The following is a 19,242-nucleotide window of genomic DNA, read 5'->3' as shown; positions in this document are numbered from 1 at the left end:
ACTTTTTCAAATTTGAGGATGTTTGGATTCATCCCACGCAGTCTAAGTTGCAAGCTTTTATCCAAACTAGATCTAGATCCTGGATTTTGTTTTGGGTCCAACTCTGAATGAAATTGACCATACTGTAGCTAGTTGCACCTGCTTCTACCAGGTCTGTTTTGACCTAAGGGGCAGAAACGAACAGCTTTCTCTTGCATTTTTCTTTAGTTGTGATTGTTATGATGAGTAACTTATTTGAAACAGAATTCCAAACTATTGCAATTAAAATGGGCAAGCCAACCATTTAATAACATTAGAGATGAAGACTTAGGGTTCACTGACATAAACAGTATTCTCTATTGTTTTTTGCACAATAGGATTTTTTTTCTTTCTCATCATTATTTTAGCATGAAAAACGGCTTGGATTTGAAATATCTCTATCTTTGATCAGTGATATATCGCCTAAGACAACACAGTTTTACTAACTAACTGACCCCAGGCTAGTCTGTTTTGCAGTAGTATTGTTCTTTCTTGCAGTTATGTTGTGCCTCTATGATACCAAATGATACTGCAATGAGACTGATTTAATACAAACAGAACTAATGTGCTCATATTACTGTAATTTTTCTTTGCCCAGAGGGACTGTATAACTCAGAACAACAGATTAACTATGCATCTCCCTCTAATGGTCAGTCCACATGAAGAGGTTTATGAGTCTGCTGCCTTCCAGCTAAGAGACCATGTCCTCATAACTCAGTTGTAGAATCTCATGCTGTTAAAAGTTGGGGTAATGAGTCTGATCCCTTCATGTGACAATTCAGAGTCTTTTTCCATGAGCAAATATCAAAGTAGGTGTCATGGGGTCCACTTAGTACTCAAACACCTCTCTGGTCATTATCACCTTCCTGGTCTGTTACCCCTTTTGCCACATTTTCATGGGTCTTGGCCCCTCTTTCTCTACTTCTCAGGGTGCTGTGTCTCTGTGATTTTGCCTCCAGCCAGGCCACTCTGTTTTCTCCCTTCAAGGGTATTAAAGTCTCTCCCTCTAAGACGGGAGTATTTCCTTCACTGCCCAAACTATGCCATTTCCCCAGTGGTTGGTAGAGATATTTGGACCCTCTGTCTATTCCAGGTTTCAGCCGAGGGAATCTCTTAGCACCCGCCAAGGTCTGTTCCCAAGAAAACCTTGCTATCTTTTTCCTTGAGCTTTTTGCTAGACTCTTTCCACCAAGTTTCCCTTCTTTCTTTTTCTAATGTCCAGAATGTGGGTACACACTCCCTTATCAGAATGCCATTCTACTGCCAGCTTCCTGACTTCCTCCTAGCCCTGACTTTTCCTTCACAGCTACATTCATTATTTAGTGGCTACTTAGGCCAGCTAATTCCCCTCAGCAGTAGTATGTTGCATTAATTGGTTGCCTTATAGGCTGGGGTGTGGTTAACTCCCCATCACACTAGGCCTCATCTGTCTTAAAATGTGATTTAGTATTTTCATTCGTGAAGTTCCAGATCTTGAGCTCATAGTAGTTAGAAATGGAAAAGATCCACTTGATCTTCAATTTTATTACTTCTCCAAATGCATTTATCTCACTGATAAAAAAATATACAACCACTTTTAAATGAGTACTAATTTCATTATCACCACAGGTTATATTGAATAGAATACAACAGATCATTTAAGTAGCTGACCTTGACAGTTCTTTCAAATTAACGTGCACATACAGCTGCAATTCCTTATAATACATATTAATGCACAATAAGTATATTAAAGTAGTACAGGGTCTTCCCGCTGCTCTTGTTTCTATGAGACAACTGTTTCTGTGCTTAAAGGCATATAATTCCTATTAGCAACTGCAGATTTTAGGAGCACAGAGACATTAAAGAGTCTGTCTCATAGCAACAGAACTCAGGTAAATAGGTTGCAATACAATGACCATTTAAGCAATGGTCCTTTACCAATCCAAAATTAGTGTGTTGGAGGTCTTATATGATAATGCCCTGCAATGTCAAGGCATTGCCTCGCATAATTTAAAATGATTAACTCAGTGTAGTGCTTTCTACACAAGCAAATTATCAAGGCACTCTCTTGTAATAAAATCAGAACTAGACATGTTTGACTGGGCCCTTAGCTTACTCCATCACATCTAGACATTGCATTTCCTTACACTTAATACCTTTAGTATGACAGAATCTTCCACTAGATGAAGAGCTCAGTCATATTCTTCCCTAAACAGACATGGACCTTGTAATGGACTTTGAGAACAACAAAAAGTCGTGTGGCACCTTATGGACTAACAGATATTTTGGAGCATAAGCTTTCGTGGGCAAAGACCCGCTTCATCAGATGCATCTAAACATCTGTTAGTCTATAAGGTGTCACAAGACTTTTTGTTGTTCTCGAAGCTACAGACTAACATGGCAACCTCTCTGATACTTGTAATAGACTGTAACTAAAGTGGTGCTGGCTGGTACATGTGCAAAAGGTTGAAATAGAGTCACAATCACCACAATGAAATAACTGTGCCACCCACACCAACTCTGTTTATGTACTGTTAATTTAGAACATCAATGCCATTTAAGGTTTCCTTTGCCAAACCCAAGAGACTAACCAAGCATTATATGTGAAGCTCTTTGGGCAGTGACACTTCAGTTGTTTTCACCCATTGTGCAGTAGTAAAAGGAACAGTTCCTTTTACAAACATTAAGAGGCAGAGGGAGCAGAATTCCCCTACAAACAGCATAGTGTAGAACGTGTAAAAACTTTTCTTTTGGCATGTAGACATTTGTGACCACCTCTTCAGACCTATCCTAGTTGCCATGTTGCAAGGTTAACAAGAAGTCCTGTGTTACCTTACAGACTAACAGATATATAAGGTGCCACAGGACTTCTTGTTGTTCTCGAAGATACAGACTAAAACAGCTACCTCTCTGATACATGTTGCAAAGTTGTTTGTCTCGGTGCACATGTGACACAATAGGGGCCCTCCAGGTGACATTGTTTTGCATGGAAGTTTGACACAATTACAAGCTTGAATAGTAACAGAGAGTAAGCCATGCTAGTCTATACACTATCAAAACAAAAAGGAGTCAAGTAGCACTTTAAAGACTAGCAAAATAGTTTATTAGGTGAGCTTTCGTGGGACAGACCCACTTCTTCAGACCATAGCCAGACCAGAACAGACTCAATATTTAAGACACAGAGAACCAAAAACAGTAAGCAAGGAGGACAAATCGTCCTCCTTGCTTACTGTTTTTGGTTCTCTGTGTCTTAAATATTGAGTCTGTTCTGGTCTGGCTATGGTCTGAAGAAGTGGGTCTGTCCCACGAAAGCTCACCTAATAATCTATTTTGCTAGTCTTTAAAGTGCTACTTGACTGCTTTTTGTTTTTACAAGCTTGAGTTATACATGTGCAGTGTTGTTCAGGATCAGAAAGAAAATCATGTTGAGACAGCTCCCCATCTCTCCTCAGGGACAGGAGAGTTTCAGCAGGTGAGGAGGAGGTCACTCTTTCACTACATTTACGACTAATAACATGCTACACTTCCGTAGCTTCCAGCGTTGTTGTGTTTAATTGCAAAAGCATGTCCTTTTCTAAATTGTTGCAACAGATGTAGGGCAGAAACTATACAAGCCATTCACTGCTTTAGGATTCAAAAAGAGATAGTATTGAGCTCTTAAGACTTTGGATTGTGGCAGCATTTCGATTATTATGTCTGCTTTATTTACAGGATCATGAAAGTGTGCCACGGGCTAAAACTTGGCACATATGGGCCTGTGTGTTATAATTTATATAATAATAAGCCCTCAGCAGTCTTTTTAAAAATGTTGTCATATAAAAGGAAATCAATAAAAATAGGCTATTAAATTCAGATGCTTCCATCCTACACTTCTGAGCCCCTTGCTTTAATATCTAAAATTAGAAAGTGCTCCAGTTTCTTCCAGGCTCTCTTTAAAAAGAACCATTCCATTTCTTACCTGGTACTGTGGCCACAGCTGATGATTTGAAACTAGTTTCCTTTAGTATTGGGCTTTTTCCCATAGTTCACATTCTAAATACAAATTTATCCTGTGGAGTAGAACAGCTGACAGTTGTAACAGCTCTGATACAGTTCACTGAGAGAGATTTTTCTTCATCTTTATTTTCATTGGCCAAAGGTGTTACAGCATACTGTGATATGTGCACTCCTTAATCCATGCATATAATGCTCATTAATCTGAAATGGCCAAGATGACCTGCAGAATTTCTAGAAGCGTCAGGATAAATTTGGTGGGCCTGAGTCTGATGTCATTCTCAGTCTATAGACACCCTGCAATTACGAATCACATCTGAGGTGGCTAAGGACTCACTCTGATCTTAAAACTCTGAAGTTCCAATGGTAAATTGCTCTGATTGTTTCTGCAAGTAAGACAAAGTAAGTAAGACATTCAGTTTCACCTACAGATATACTTTCAGTTATACTAGATGTGCATGATTAAGCACACAATTGAAGGGCGTATTACCATTTGGTAGCTCAATGAGGGTCCCTTCGGAGAATTATGGAGTACTTGTATAAGTCCTATCTGCAGAAGTTCGAGCTCCAAGACAGTTTGTAGCCTAAGAATAGGCTATAAATGCAAACTCTCCTGATTAACTAGGATGGGGCCTTCTCATTAAAGTGTGTCATGTGATCTGAAGTTAAATTCATTTTCTGTGGATTACATGTACTACAGATTAAACCTCCCAAAACTGGAATTCTCTTGTCCCGTAATATCCATCTTCTGGCAGGGCCACGGATGTTATTAGATGTGCGACCTGGGTTGGGAGGTTAGTAAGGGGAGAGTGGTCACCTCGGGCAGGGGAACTCAGCGTGGCTTTCGTCCCTGGCCAGAGGCAACAGCTGGACAGAGCCGACCTACAAGGGCTGGGGCTACACCTGGCACCCAGGGGGCTGGGACGATGCAGGCAGACTGGCTTGGCTGCACCAGGCACCCACCGGGCCTGATGAAGGAGGTGCAGCCTGTAGTTTCCTTTGGAATAAGACATACTGTTACCCGAAGAAGAGTTTAAAAAAAAAAAAGTAGAATTCAGATACAGTTCTCTTAGTCTTAAATGTCTATCCAGAAACCATACAGAATTAGGATAGTGTGTCTGATCTTATCCACCTGTATTATTTTAAAATGTTCATAATGTGATTTATTGTGGGACTTGTATAACTATGCACTGAAAAAAATACGATTTTCCGGATGGCCTTTGTTCCGGACCATGCCATATACATAGATTTACAAATGAAATTGCATAATAAGCCAAGGTTTAATGCAAAAATGGTCATGTTTACTTAGGGTCAATTTCATGTAAGTCCATGTGGCCTGTAAATGGCCCTTACATACTGACAGTAGTGGCAAATCTCAACAGTGTAACATGCTTGTTCTTGGCCTCCCCACACTTTTGGAGATTTTCGCTCTATTTATTCTCTATGACTTGCAGAAATTTTTATTTGGATGGGCTTTTTTCCTTTTCTTTTTTCGGTCAATAGTTGGTCTGTGTCAGATTTTTGAGCTAACCCCCAACGGTATGAATTTTAATCACCAGATCAATGAAAGCATAAGCTAGTGCTACTGTAGAGACCCTTTGTAATATGGAGCATAGGAGATGCCATACTAGGTCAGACCAATGGTCTACTGGGTTTAGTATCCTGCTTCCAGCAGTGCCCAGAGGCTGATGGTCCTGAGGAAAGTAACCCCCCTCTTCAATAAGGGGGGTACCATACCAATTACAAAGTGGAGGGCAGAATTTTCTTTATAACTAGTAGAGGCTCATTCTTCATCATGAAGACTCTGAATCCAGCTCATGATTAGTTATGCAGGTGATCTGTGCCCTGTGGGGAGTGATATTTCCTTTAATATATCCTCAGTTTACAAATATATTTAACCAAATTGATTCTCTGCTTTTAGCCAATAGACCATGGCAAAAAGATTGTTCAGTTTCACTATACCCTTTGTAATTGGAAAGTCCTTGCAATGATCTGAGTTTTACATTTTCTGTGGCCCCATGTACTTCTAATCATCTTCTGTGTTCTTCTCTGTGTACATTTTTGGTTGATCTCATGCCAAGTGTTCAGTGTTAACACTTACTGATTGTACCCTAACCACATTATGTATTTAGGAAGTACACCATTATCCTAATAACATTTTCAAAAACTTTAAGTGGAAGGAAGAGAAGCTGTGCTAAAAGCAGTGTCACAATAGAAAATTTAATTTAGAAAGTTATCAGTCAATAAAAGATTCAGTTAGATTTACATCTGGGAAACAGATGGCCAACCACAAGATGATTAGATTAGGTTTATTATGTTTATGGAAATTAATTTGGCACTTTATTTTGGGGGTATTTTTTAAATCTATATGATTTTGTTAGCTAACAGAAATGATTTATGGAGATGACCTTGTGCTTTAATGTAAAACATGGCGAGTCCCAGGGAACATCAGATACGCAGAAAGCATCTAGCTGCAGCCTAATTTCTCTTGCACACACTGATGTAGGAAATGGGGTTATAGAATAGAAATGCTGCCACCTATTGGTATGTAGGTGATAGTATTTTCAATCTTCAGGACTTCATCTAAGAAAGATCTCAATAAAATATTTAGGGTCAGAGTTACAGATTCTAAGGTCAGGAGCGAGCATTAAGATCATATATTCTGACTGCCTCAATAATGGAGGCCATAGAATTTCCCCCCAGATAATTCCTAGAACAAATATTTTACAAAAATATCCAGTCCAGCTTCACCTCTTAGGTGAAGCTATGCTCTGTCCTCAAAATCAAGGCCCTGAAAACCATAATTGTATCATCTGCAAACAGGCAGCTGTGTGGAAAGATTAAACATGACATTGAAAGAGAGGTTGAAATGAGATGTTGGGGCCGAGCCCAATTACTGGCATCAACTCTTCTCACTGCTATTTCCCATATGGGATAAGTACTCCAGTCTTCCATAGGGCTCTCACTCTTTGAACTGCTCTATGGATGCTGGCCCAAGGAAATCTTGGATATGTCATAGAATCGTAGAATCATAGGGCTGGAAGGGACCTCAGGAGGTTATCTAGTCCAGCTCCCTGCTTCAAGCAGGATCAACGCCCATTAAGTCATCCCAGTCAGGACTTTGAGAAGGTTGGGAGGGGTAGGATGCAGATGTGCTTGAGGATACAATCCAGTACACCGTTTGTAGCTACTACTTTTGTGCCCATCTGTATGACTGCTGCTGGTCTCCCACACTAAGGCTGAGCCAAAATCTGGTTCACAGAGGAGGGAAATGAAGCAGCATTTATTGTCTCTTGTCTCCAGAGTCAGACATCCTATTGACAGGGAATTGAGGAAGGGTCTCTCGCTGGCTGTTTGGGATTTTGAGAGCAAACATAAACCTACTGTTGTCCCTCCTCTATCTGGTTTAGGTAACACCATTTCTGGACTTGGAATGGACCCCTAATCTGTCATTTTGGCCAGAGTAGGATACGTATTTGGTCTCCAAGATGGTTGGTGTCAAAGCAGATATGCATTGGAGAAGGTGTTCATAGAGATTCTTCCTTCTCAAGGAAATTATTGCATTTTTTTTTCCTTTCCCCTGATGAACCTTCAGGCTACCGATTTATGAAATACCTTTGCACTGGTTCTGTCATTATGTTTTGGATGAAATTAGTTAGCTGCCCTTGTTCCATGAACCCCTGGGAGCTGAAGTGGAATGAGATCATGTATTTCTGATACCTGGGCACATTAATCTGCATTTGGAGTTACTGCTTTTACTTTTTTCCCTTAAGTTCTTGTAAAAGACTTTGAGAATGTTAACCAGAAGTACAAAGAGAAGAGGATAGGAAGACTGCTTTTGTGCTTAAGGCCCAGCAGTGCAATTCAGAAAATCTAGGTTTGGTTCCCAGCCCTGCCTCAGACTTCCCACACAACCTTGTGTAAGCCACTTATCTGTGTGCCTCCATAAAGTTGTAATAATAATAATACTTACCGCAACTGGACATTGAGAAAATATGTGCTGTGGTAAAGGGAAGCATATCTACCCTTAAAAGTGGAGTTCCCCTTAACATAGAGTAATGTAGTTAATAGTAATACCTTACTCTTCTATAGAAATTTTCCTCAGTAGATCTCAAAAAAGGTAAGTAGATGATCGCCATTTTATAGATGGGGAAATTGGAGCACGGATGGGTGAAGGAACCGGGCTAAGGTAACCCAACAGGCTAGCATCAGAGCTGAACTAGAGCCTAGTCTCTTGAGTCTAATGGGCGAACAGTGTCTCTGGAAAATCTGAATATGCCTTTATGGTTCAAGGAGAGAATGAAGCACTGTCGCTTGAGAAGAATCTCATTCATCTCCTGTTTCTCTATGTGATTCTATGTATGTTTCTGTTGACAGTGAGATCCTATGGAGGTGTATGAGGTTGCATGGATTGGAAAGATCAATTAAATGACTGTGCCAGCTGCCTGCAACGTCTGCTGTTGCTTTGTATACTGAGCTTCTGAATCAGGAAGTAGAAGGACATCACGTTTAGAAATGATCAGGGGATTTAATTGCTGACAGTGGCCAGACCATAACAAGTTTCATTGTATTTTGACTTCCAGCCAGCTCAAATATTTTGCCCCTGGACTTTTCAAAAAGACCTGTAGCTGAACCTTAATGTGTAAAGTTGATCTTTCCTTTGTCCTCTTTAAAGGGTTATATTTCTCCGAAACTCCCTCTAAGCTACCCTCCTCCACACACTGCCTCTCTCTCACACACCCTGATGTCTGTCAGTGGAATACTGTAACTATGGCTCATCGTTTAGGCAAGTTGTTTTCCAGCAGAGTCATGGAACCGAGCACTGTGGAAGGCAGCTAATGCATTTATTTAATGCAGGAGCAGCACACAAGGTCCTCTTCAAATAGCAAGAAATTTCTGTTCCCTTATAGGCTGTTAGCTATGAGTGAGCTGCACTGGCAGGGGAAGCAGCTTTGTAGGCACTGTTGCCACAAAGTTATTTTTGTTTGGTAAAGCAATTAACATACAGATTTTATATGGGAAAAAGTGTTCTTAAGAAAAAAAAAAAGCACAGTTAAACTATTAGACTGCCGTCCTAAGGGAAGCAGACGTGACACTGTCCCTGCTTCTTACCCCATCAACAGCCGCAGTGTACTTTAAAATACAAACTTGAATCAAAAGAGTTGATGGGAGGGCAACTTTAAAAAAATAGCAGCAATATGCTCCAGTCAGGGAGTTAATGCAGAATGAGAGGCAGTCTGTGGATCATAGGACTTCTATGATCTGCATTTCAGCTAAAGCACAAATTAGTGCCCAGTTGTTAATCTTAATTAAAAGTTTTAAATTATTAAATGAGTCTGTTGAAAGATGACCTGATTATTTCATCACGTGTCCCAGTTAAAGCTAACAAGGAGCTATTCCAGCTAAGACTGTAGAGACAGATTGTGTGTGCGCGCGCGCGCACGCTTTTTCTGGTGCCGAGTACAACGGGACTCTGATAGTCAGATGGGACTGCTGAGTAATTGCAGAATGAATATTTAATGATAACTTGGCCTGAAGTCTGTAGCAGAAGGCACAGGGCATAATAGTGACATCATTCCTCCCCAATTGGGCTAGATCTGGCATTCTAAGGGGGGTGGTTCCTGTGGTGTATATCTAGCACTTGATCAGGCTTCCCTCTAAGTTTTCCCATCCCGGTGAGAAATGCATTTTGTTATATGACACATCACCTTTGTATTGGTGCACGTACCCCGCCAGGTGAGACCAAGGTGTTGTGTGTGTGAGGGGGGCAGAGGGTGAGAGTCCAGGGGCTCTGTCTGGGCATGTGGATTCGGGGGTAGTGCCAGGGATGAGGAGCTTAGGGCTGGGACAAAGGGTCAGGGTGCAAGGGCTCTGTCTAGGGATGTGAGAGCAGGGATGAGGAGTTCGGGGGTGGAGTTGGGATGCAAGGACTGTGGGTTGGGGCAGGAGGTGGGGTGCAAGACCTATGCAGGGGTGCTCTGGGGTTGGGCCAGGGCATGGGGTGTCTGGAGGCGGGCCTCTCTGACTGCAGCATGGGGAGGTGGAAGTTGTAGATGTGTGATTCTTAAAGGTGTTCAGTGTGAACACAAATTGATTTGCATTCTTTAAACTTTAAGATGAGGTACACTGAACAGGAAGAGGAGATGACAAAGGGAAGCAAATTTTCTCAGCCTTGTGGTGGTTGCGATGGTGGTGGGGGAGTAGGAGAGTTGCAGCAGGGGCTGGAGTTAACACAGTAAGACATTACTGTGTAAGAAAATCTGACCACAGTGTGTGCATGACTTCAGCTAAAATTAACCCTCCAATCTTCACATGCCAGTGGCCGTCACCATTTAACAGTAGACCCCCTGAGGGGGAAGAACAAGTTGGATTGTGGCATTTCTGCATTCATGTGAAATACACCAATATGAACTTTCGTGTCCCTGCTCGTGGGAGAAGTAAATTTTCCTGTGATCATTATAAAAAAGTAAGCAGATCTTGGCTCCTTGTCAATGACAATGATCCTATAAAGGGCTTCAGAAATGTTTTCTCCCTTTATTCTGTTAGAGATTTCCTAAGATTTCCTTTGGTGATTGGGGTTGGGGGTGTGTGTATTTGTTTTTAAGTAAGAATTGTAAAACTTTTTATATTGGCCCTTTATCTATTAACTAAGCATATTTGGTTTAAGGGATTAAAGTCCCATTTGTATCTGTATGAAAGTTGTGGCATTAGAAAACATTGTGGTATAATGTTATTAATGGCTTGTTAGAGATGCTTGAAAAACTCTTCAGTATCTTGTTGCTGTTCTTGTTCTTAGGACATCTTTTGTGGACAGAAAGTTCATCCGACCAGTTTCTTCAGTGTGGCCAAGGAAGATTCTAAGATTTCAAGGGAGGAGTTACTTTGATCAGTTCAGCCATCTAAATCTTTTTCCTTTTACTTTTGGATGTAGAGGGAAGTCATGTAGATTTTAATACTAAACAAAAAAGCAGTCCTGTAGCACTTTAAAGACTCACAATATCATTTATTAGGTGGTGAGTTTTCCTGGGAGAGACCCACTTCTTCAGCTCTGGAAAATTCTGATTAATGATAACTGACATGAAGAGATTTTAACAGAAAGATAGAAAAAATGAAATTAAAAACTGACTAATCGGCTAGATAGGACAGAAGAAGTTGGGGTAGAGAGAGAATAAAAATAGTTTCTGCAAGTGTCTGTTAAGTTTCTGCCTGGGTTCACTGTGAATATCAAAGGTAGGGAAACTGACTTTGTAATGAAGCCCTGTGGCACCTTATAGACTTAACAGATATTTTGGAGTATAAGCTTTTGAGTTGATGAAGCGGGTGTCTGCCCACGAAAGCTTATGCTCCAAAATATCTGTTAGTCTATAAGGTGCCAGAGGACTTCTAGTTGTTCTCAAAGATACAGACTAACATGGCTACCTCTCTGATACTTGTCTTTGTAATGCATGAGGTAATTGATATCTTTGAGTCCAAGGTGAAAAGTATCAAATTTGAGAATGAATTCTAATTCAGATGTCTGCCTTTGTAATCTGGTGTAAGGTCTCTGTTTTAGAATGCAGACTTTTAAGTTGTGAATGCTGTGACCTGCTGGTTAAAATGCTCACTTGCAGGTTTATGTATATTCAGATTCCTAAAGTGTGACTTGTGTCTGTTCATTCTTCAGTGAAGAGATTGTCCCATTTGTCCAATGTACATGTCAGAGGGGCATTGCTGACACATGATGACATATATCTCATTGGTGGAAGTACAGGAATATGAGCCCCTGGTTGTGTGCCTGACGTGATTAGGTCCAGTGATGGTGTCTCCACTGTAATAGAGTTGGGAACCAAGTTTGTTTTAAGAAAAGTTACAGGAGTAGTATTTTTGTGGTGTGGTGCATGGCTACTAGTGAGAATTTTCTTGGGATTGGGCAGTTGTCTGAAGGAAAGGACAGGTCTGTCACCCATTGAATTCAATAGATAAAATTGCTGCTGTACACATGTGAGTGTGCAGAATCAGGCCCTCAGTCCTCTACAGTGCTAATCCTACTAAATGATGATATTGGAAAAGTCATGAATTTTTTAAAACATAAATGTTATTTGCTGTTTCATTACACCAATATTTTTCAATGCATTATAGCAATATATTTTCTGTTCAAAGACTCATTCACCCCTTTCTATCCCTCCTGTGTGCACATCAAAAGAGGCATCTCTTCTTCACTGAGGTGGACTGGTTGCCTATTCTTATTTGAAGTTTCCAGCTATTTTTTCTCATGTTAGACTTCTGATTTCTTCTGCTTTCCTTATTAGCTAATAGCAGGACACTGTGAGGAAGGCCTGTCTCCTGAGACTGAAATTTTTCAACTCTTGATGTTTCCAACTTCTCTTGAACAATAGCAAGATAGATCTAGCCTTAGGCAAAAAGCAGCCAATTCGGGCTTCCTGGTTCTGTGCAGTCTTAATTGCTTACCATCTGCCCCTGTTCCCTGCCTCTGTCAACAGTGTGAGACCTCACTAAACACAGTGGACTTGTACTAAGCCCCAGTGATGCCTTTTTTTATGTCTCCTTAAAATCAAGTCTTTCACAAAAGAGTAACAGATTTATTTAATAGGCAGGAATGTGCACCCCATATTCCATTCAGCTCTATTATTGATCTAGCTCTGTGTTACATTGAAATAACACCAGCAGTTGCTGGTATTAGCCCTTGTCTTTAAAGTGCTTTGAAACTAGATGCTGTTTTCATGGGGCTGATCTTTGGCTAAACCTCATTTATTCCTTATTTAGTCTCAGAATAAATGAGGTTTAATATTCTTTGAACATAAGATTTTAATATTTTAATATTCTTTGAACGTAACATTTGATCATTTCACTGGATGGTAGTAAGGTTTGGTGCTAGATAGCGGTTAATGTTATCTGAGTCAGAAATACATGATTCATGGCTCTGTGTGCCTGTGTGTATATAGCATATTCAGGGCACAATTGATGGGATTTTGCTTTGCACAATAACACAATAAATACAAATATTCCCAACAGGATCAACTCAATGAACTGTGTCTAATTTTAGGAATATTGTGACTCTCCATAGCCCTTTGTGGTTTGTTGAGCATTGAGATAGGCATGACATTTTAAATGCATGTTTTTGTGGGGATCTTTGTTGTGACTAACCCTGTCAGCCAATAATGAAAACCCCCTTGCTCAATTCTAATTATGGTATTTGTTGAAAAAAGAAAGTGTTCAGCTGTTACTGTCGTGTCTCCTTGAGTCATACTTATGAGAGCCTGACTCATCATAATCTCTCTCCAAGAAAAATTCAGAGGCAGCAAATGTCTGATTAGTTGGAACGTGACAAGAAGAGGGATAAGAAGTTCAATTAGGAAACTGAACATGGATTTTAACTAGGAATTGTTAGTGGAAGTTAAAATGAGCTGAGGAGTAAAGCTTTTCCTTCTGTCTGAAATAAAGTCAGTGAACAAATGTGAATCCCTTCTTCCTAATTAGGCACACATTTTAAAAATACCTACAAGCAGTCATGAACCTGTAGCGACTTAATAAAACTCATCTTTCTATTCTGGTCTACTGTCTCAATTAAGGGAAGACATCTGTTGTAAATGCTACGTGATGGTAGTAATGTCTAGGAGGGGACACATGGATAGAAATTCTCCCTCTATTTATTATTTTCTGCCTTTGTCCCCAGTTGTTATGATGAAATAGAATAATGTCCCCCATGACTGTTTAGCAGATCAGCTTCTGCTCTCTATGGCCGTGTCTACACTAGCCCCAAACTTCAAAATGGCCACACAAATGGCCATTTCGAAGTTTCCTAATGAAGCGCTGAAATGCATATTCAGCGCTTCATTAGCATGCAGGCGGCCGCGGCACTTCGAAATTGATGCGCCTCGCCGCCGCGCGGCTCGTTCCGATGGGGCTTCTTTTCGAAAGGCCCCCTCCTACTTTGAAGTCCCCTCCTTCGAAGTAGGCGGGGTCCTTTTGAAAAGGAGCCCCGTCGGGACGAGCCGCGCGGTGGCGAGGCGCGTCAATTTCAAAGTGCCGCGGCTGCCTGCATGCTAATGAAGCGCTGAATATGCATTTCAGCGCTTCATTAGTAAACTTCGAAATGGCCATTTGTGTGGCCATTTCGAAGTTTGGGGCTAGTGTAGACGTAGCCTATTTTTGACTGTTTGGGATGGTGAGAAGTGTAGCCTTCCAGATAGCTTTGCTGGGATGTTTCCACTGGTAGTGCAAACACACCTTGTCCTTCAGCACAACGCAGAGTTCTTGTATCCCTGTACAGTTACAGATGACAGCTTCTCAAATGGCACTCTAACATAATGAGACTGGGATACTGGCTTTGGACCACTTTATTCAAACTAAGTGATTTTAACTTACATTTTAAATGGTTGCCTCAAATGTGTCTGGTCTCAACTGGAAAATGGAAGCAAAGCATTCCAAACCAAGCTCTTGCTGTTGGTTTTTCTATTGTTAAAAGGGGTGAGGCTTCATGTTCCAGGATATATCCGTTTTCTCATCCATTTACTTCATGCCGCACGTGTGCAGCCATTCTGGCAATGTATCATTGCTGCCTCCTCCGGGCACCAATAAAGTGCAACACTTCTCTTTATGGAGCTTGTTATTTTAATTCAAAACACTATCTAGAAAGAATCACCTGAGAGAGATGAGAATCCTTTTCCCCTGAGTTAATTATATGGCTTCCAAAGCCCTTGATTTTTGCTAGGCTAGGAAAGATGTGCTGCAGTTACTGCCATCACATTGAGGCCATGTATGTAGAGCAGGAGCACCCTGCTATTTTCAGTATGTACTGTGTTTTTTTTTTTTCAAATTACGTAGACTTTCACCAGGATGAGATCTATAAATAAACATGTACTTTTGCTCCTTAGCCCAACAGAGTGAAACTCTCAACCAATATGCCACCTTACTGGCCAGTTCACCAAACACACCTCTCAACAGCATTTCAGCCCTGTTCTTTGTGGATGGGTTCATTTTATCAAAGCCACAACCATCCACCACAAAGCAGGTAGATAAGCTGAGTCCTTTTCCTTCACCTAAGACAAGGTAAACCCACCTGCAGGTCTGTCTCTCTCTGTCAAAGCTGCTTGCTGTCCTTTTTTCTGAAGGCCAAGTCACCTTCAAATATCACTTGATCCTTGGCTTCAGTGCCATCTGCTGAGAGGAAGCTTATTAGCCACAGGCAGGGCACCAAGCCCACCTGCCTGAAAGGACCAGCCACCTTGTGAGAGGGTTCAACAGGTGGACGTGGTGCAAGTGCTTTGAGTAACACCTCAGAAGTGGTACCCACATTATCCAAGTGTAGAAAGAGGAGTCATTTGGATCTAATAAGTATGAAGTTTTCTTCTGACCTCATGAAACAGAACATGCTTGGACATAAAGATTTCTTGTCCTTTAAAGGACTCATTTGTCTTTGCAGAGTTTCTCTGCAGCTTATTTAATAAAATCTTGCACTAGCATTAGTTTAATATGTTCATCTCTGTCTGATAGACCACAAGGGGAAAAAATCGTGACATGGTGAGGATAAGGTTGTTACTTTGCTGGAGATCTTGCAGTTTACATGAACTGCCCCATAGTGCATTGATAGTAAAGGAGATACTCAAATATTGACATACAGTCAGTTCATCGAGGGTTTGCCAAAAGGAAGTAAACTAGTGTTTACAGGTATGACAAGCAAGAGTTTCACAAGAATGGTCATTTTCGAAAGCACTATGAACCTTAGAAGTTCCTACCGTATTTTCCAAACAATGCATTGAAGAAAAGAAAAAAGTAAAGCTTCCAGTTTTTACAAGTACAATTACTTATTCAGTCTTTGTTCCTGTTTCTTAACAATGTCGTGTATTGACTTTTGATGGTTATTTCTCAAAACATTGTTCATCTCATGCATGGTATTTTCGCTATGACCCTGAATAGGATGAATATTTTCAGAGTCAATTTTTATCTGTCACACCCCTAATTCAGACCCAGTGGACTGAAAGAAAAGATGCCATTCACAATTGCTTTTGCTTTGTTTCCATGTACGTGGCATTCTAGAATCATAGAAGTAAGAGATGGTAGAGCAGAGGGAACTACTCTGCTTCTGAATCCATCATTTGCAAGAGAGGGTTCTAAGAGAGATTGAATTGATACTGCACCTGACTGATAACTGGCACAAAGACATTTCTTGGCTCACCCTATATTTTTGAATAAAATAAGAAAGCTGACCATGATGTTGTTTATACTAGACAACCATTACTGAATCATTTTACAAGCAGCATGCTGATTTATGTAAAAAACGTAAGTTATTATCCAGTGCCTTATTTTCTGAATTATATGGAAGACTGAAAGGGAAATACTTTGTTGGTATTCTGAAGAAGTGAGTTAACTCACGAAAGCTCATGCTCTAAACTTTTCTGTTAGTCTATAAGGTGCCACAGGACCCTTCGTTGCTCTACAGATCCAGACTAACACGGCTACCCCTCTGATACTTTGTCGGTAGTAATTGTGTGATATTGCAGTGGTTAGGCCTGAGTGTGCAATTTACAACAGATCATTGATTTTATTAATTTAAGCTTTGTATTATTTTAATAGCCAGAGTCACACTGGTTTTCTTAGTTGTATTCACTTTTGAAGTATCAAGTTAATTTGTTTGAAGTTGTTGTTGATTTTTTTTAAAAACCCTCTATAGAGTATTCATAACTAGATCTCTGATTTGCCTTTTGTGCTTTGTTAGTTAGATGTTAAGTCATACGGTATTTCTTTTTCCTAATTGTATGTGTGTGCGAGTAGCTCCACTGAACATCAGGCTTGTTTTCTGCAAATATTTAAGCCAGAACTGAATGAACAAATGTCAATAAACAATGTATTCACTTACATATTTGAGAATAAGTTAATGAAATTTTTTGTAACAGTATATTCCCAGCTCTTTCTTTTATGTTGTTTTATCCCAATTATTTAACTTGTTTTTGAATATTTAAAACCATTTTGTGGTTTATAATATTTTTATGCATCTTGAAATTATCAACCATTATACAGATTTTTTTGCTTGTTTACATGAAGAGGAGAAGAAGCATTAGGAATTATGTTAATGTGTAATAGGGCACAAAGACTGGCAACAAGCTGCTTTTAAATGTACTCTAGGAGGTTTGTTCAATAAGTCTGATGTACTTGAGAGAGCAGGCAGTGAGTGCTAAAAAGGACAGAACTATATGCTCTTTCCAGTAAAAAAACAAAAATTATTGCATAAGATCTATATACAATGGTATAATTTTCTTGTAACAAATGGGGTGGTTTGGTTGGATTTTTTTTTTAAAGTAGACCTGTATTTTTCATAAGAAGATGTATTAGCTCAGCTGGTTGATTGAACAATACGTCTGTCATTTAAATATCCCATCCAAGCATTCTTGTCCCACTGGCATGCATGATTGATGTTTGTATTTCTTTAAAATGACCTTTTAAATAAAAGGTAAAGGACCATTGGTTTTAATTCTACCCACAATTATTGAAATGGATTCAGCATACAGAAGAGCAGTTGCTTACTTCTTTTCCGTAGTGGGTTTCTCTCTGTGGCATGAAAACATGAGAGCCCCGAAGTGTTGTGAATGTGACATGATGGGAGCCCATTTATGTGTATCTTGTTGGGGGAGGTCATTCAAGACATGAAAATCATAGAGGGGGGAGATGAAAATGACCTGTTAACTATTTCGTTTGTCCCTTTTCTGATGTGGGATTGTTACTGTTTGAGTATTGTTCAGTGCTTTGTTCAGTTTAGTGTTTGCCCAAATGACAGTCCAAGAATGCTAAATGTTTGATTTTATACTATTATTTTTTTATTTTTCACAATAGAAGAGAATATTCTGTGTACGCCAGACAAAGGGAATGCTAAAAATTAGGCTCCATTGGGTTGCATATCAGTGTTCTTCTATAATTACACATCTGAATTCTCTACACTATACTTATTTTAATCTCTTGATAGTTCATCTACCCAGGTATAAACTCACACTACATATCTGCATGAATTGCTTAGTTTAATGTTTGCTTTGCTTTGTTTGCTACAAAGTTTTTCAGTTTTGATGGATAATGTTGTAAAGAAGTTAAGGTATCGGACACTATACCTTGGGAGAGAAGTAATAGTGAAAAATTACTGACATACTAAGTATGAGAAGGGAGATAAGTTTTTAAGAATGCATCTTTAAGAATTTTTTTAATTCATGAAGGTAAGGAGTGGATGGAGGGGTCTGTGTAGGAATGTTCATATCAGATCAGACTAATGGAACATCTAGTCTAGCATCCTGTCTCTGTTAGTGGCATGCACCAGATACTTTTGATAAGGGTAAAAGAAACTTCTCAGTGGACAGTTAGGGAATAACCTGTCCATAAGAGATAGAGATTATGTTTCTCCTTTTGACCTGAGCAGCTAACCTATTTTTGGGGTCTTACAGGTTAAACCTGTTTGAAGGAGGTGATATTAAAGCTCACTACTTTAACATAGTCCTGTTCAGTTACAAAGAATGAATACAAAATATTTCTGTGAACACAAGCGTTGTCAAACTCTTATTCAGAGTTTCCATCTTGCCTTTCCAAGCAGTGCCAGCACTAGTGAGAACAGCTTCGCAATTGCTTAGGGCCCTTATTCTCTTCTTATTGTAATAATTTGCCCATATAGTGTTGTGGAAGGGGAGGAACCCAAATCTTTCTTCATAGGGCGCTCAAGGGACTGGCATTGGCTTTGTTTCCAACCAGCACGTTGTCCAAAAGCTGTTTCTCAGGGTGTGTTTATGTTCCTCAGCTTTTAGTAACAAGACTGTATCGACACTGCCTTGTTGCCAAAAGTGAGTGTGTATGGATGCAGTTTGGCGGCTCTTTTGTTACAAAATACTTCCATCCACAGCTAGGGAGTTTAGCATTGTTAACAGCAGAGTACTCCTGTGAAAAAGCAGCAGTCACAGCTTCACTTGTCACTGCAAAACTTTGTCATTCATGGGGTTTCATTAAGCACCCATGAAGAGCAAAAGTTTTGTTGATCAAGTGCAAGTAAGTGTAAACGTACCAAAAAGGTCCCATTGTTTTGGAAACATTTTTTTTCCATCTCTTTGGCTTTCCTGATGTCTTCTCTCCACCCCTTCTCCTCCCCCCCCCCCGCCCCCCGTCCCCCTGCTGCTTCTTGCTTTTTCCGGACACTTTTGCCCACAACTCCCCCAACACTTCAAACAATATTCACACCAAACAATATTCAGCCACCCTGTAAAACAAATCCATTCGCATAGCTCA

At 40.1% G+C, this 19,242-nt stretch overlaps 1 protein-coding gene across 5 annotated transcripts in view; it reads left to right on the top strand.

Annotated features, from left to right (window-relative positions):
* The window catches only part of NAV2 (neuron navigator 2), a 359,017-nt gene that overhangs the window by 82,946 nt on the left and 256,829 nt on the right, over positions 1–19,242 (top strand). Inside the window, exon 1 of one of the 5 annotated variants that reach the window (XM_074997679.1) lies at positions 10,351–10,456. The exons of the other annotated variants lie outside the window; for them this stretch is intronic. Coding sequence (XP_074853780.1) covers positions 10,397–10,456 — 60 coding nt within the window. The 5' untranslated portion in view covers positions 10,351–10,396. Of the gene's footprint in view, positions 1–10,350; positions 10,457–19,242 lie in introns of those variants that run through there. 5 annotated transcript variants of the gene reach the window in all.

This window comes from Carettochelys insculpta, chromosome 6 (genome assembly GCF_033958435.1).
Source record: "Carettochelys insculpta isolate YL-2023 chromosome 6, ASM3395843v1, whole genome shotgun sequence".
Taxonomy (NCBI): domain Eukaryota; kingdom Metazoa; phylum Chordata; order Testudines; family Carettochelyidae; genus Carettochelys; species Carettochelys insculpta.
Note: the sequence above shows the minus strand (reverse complement) of the source record. Positions and strands in the feature narration are given on the sequence as shown.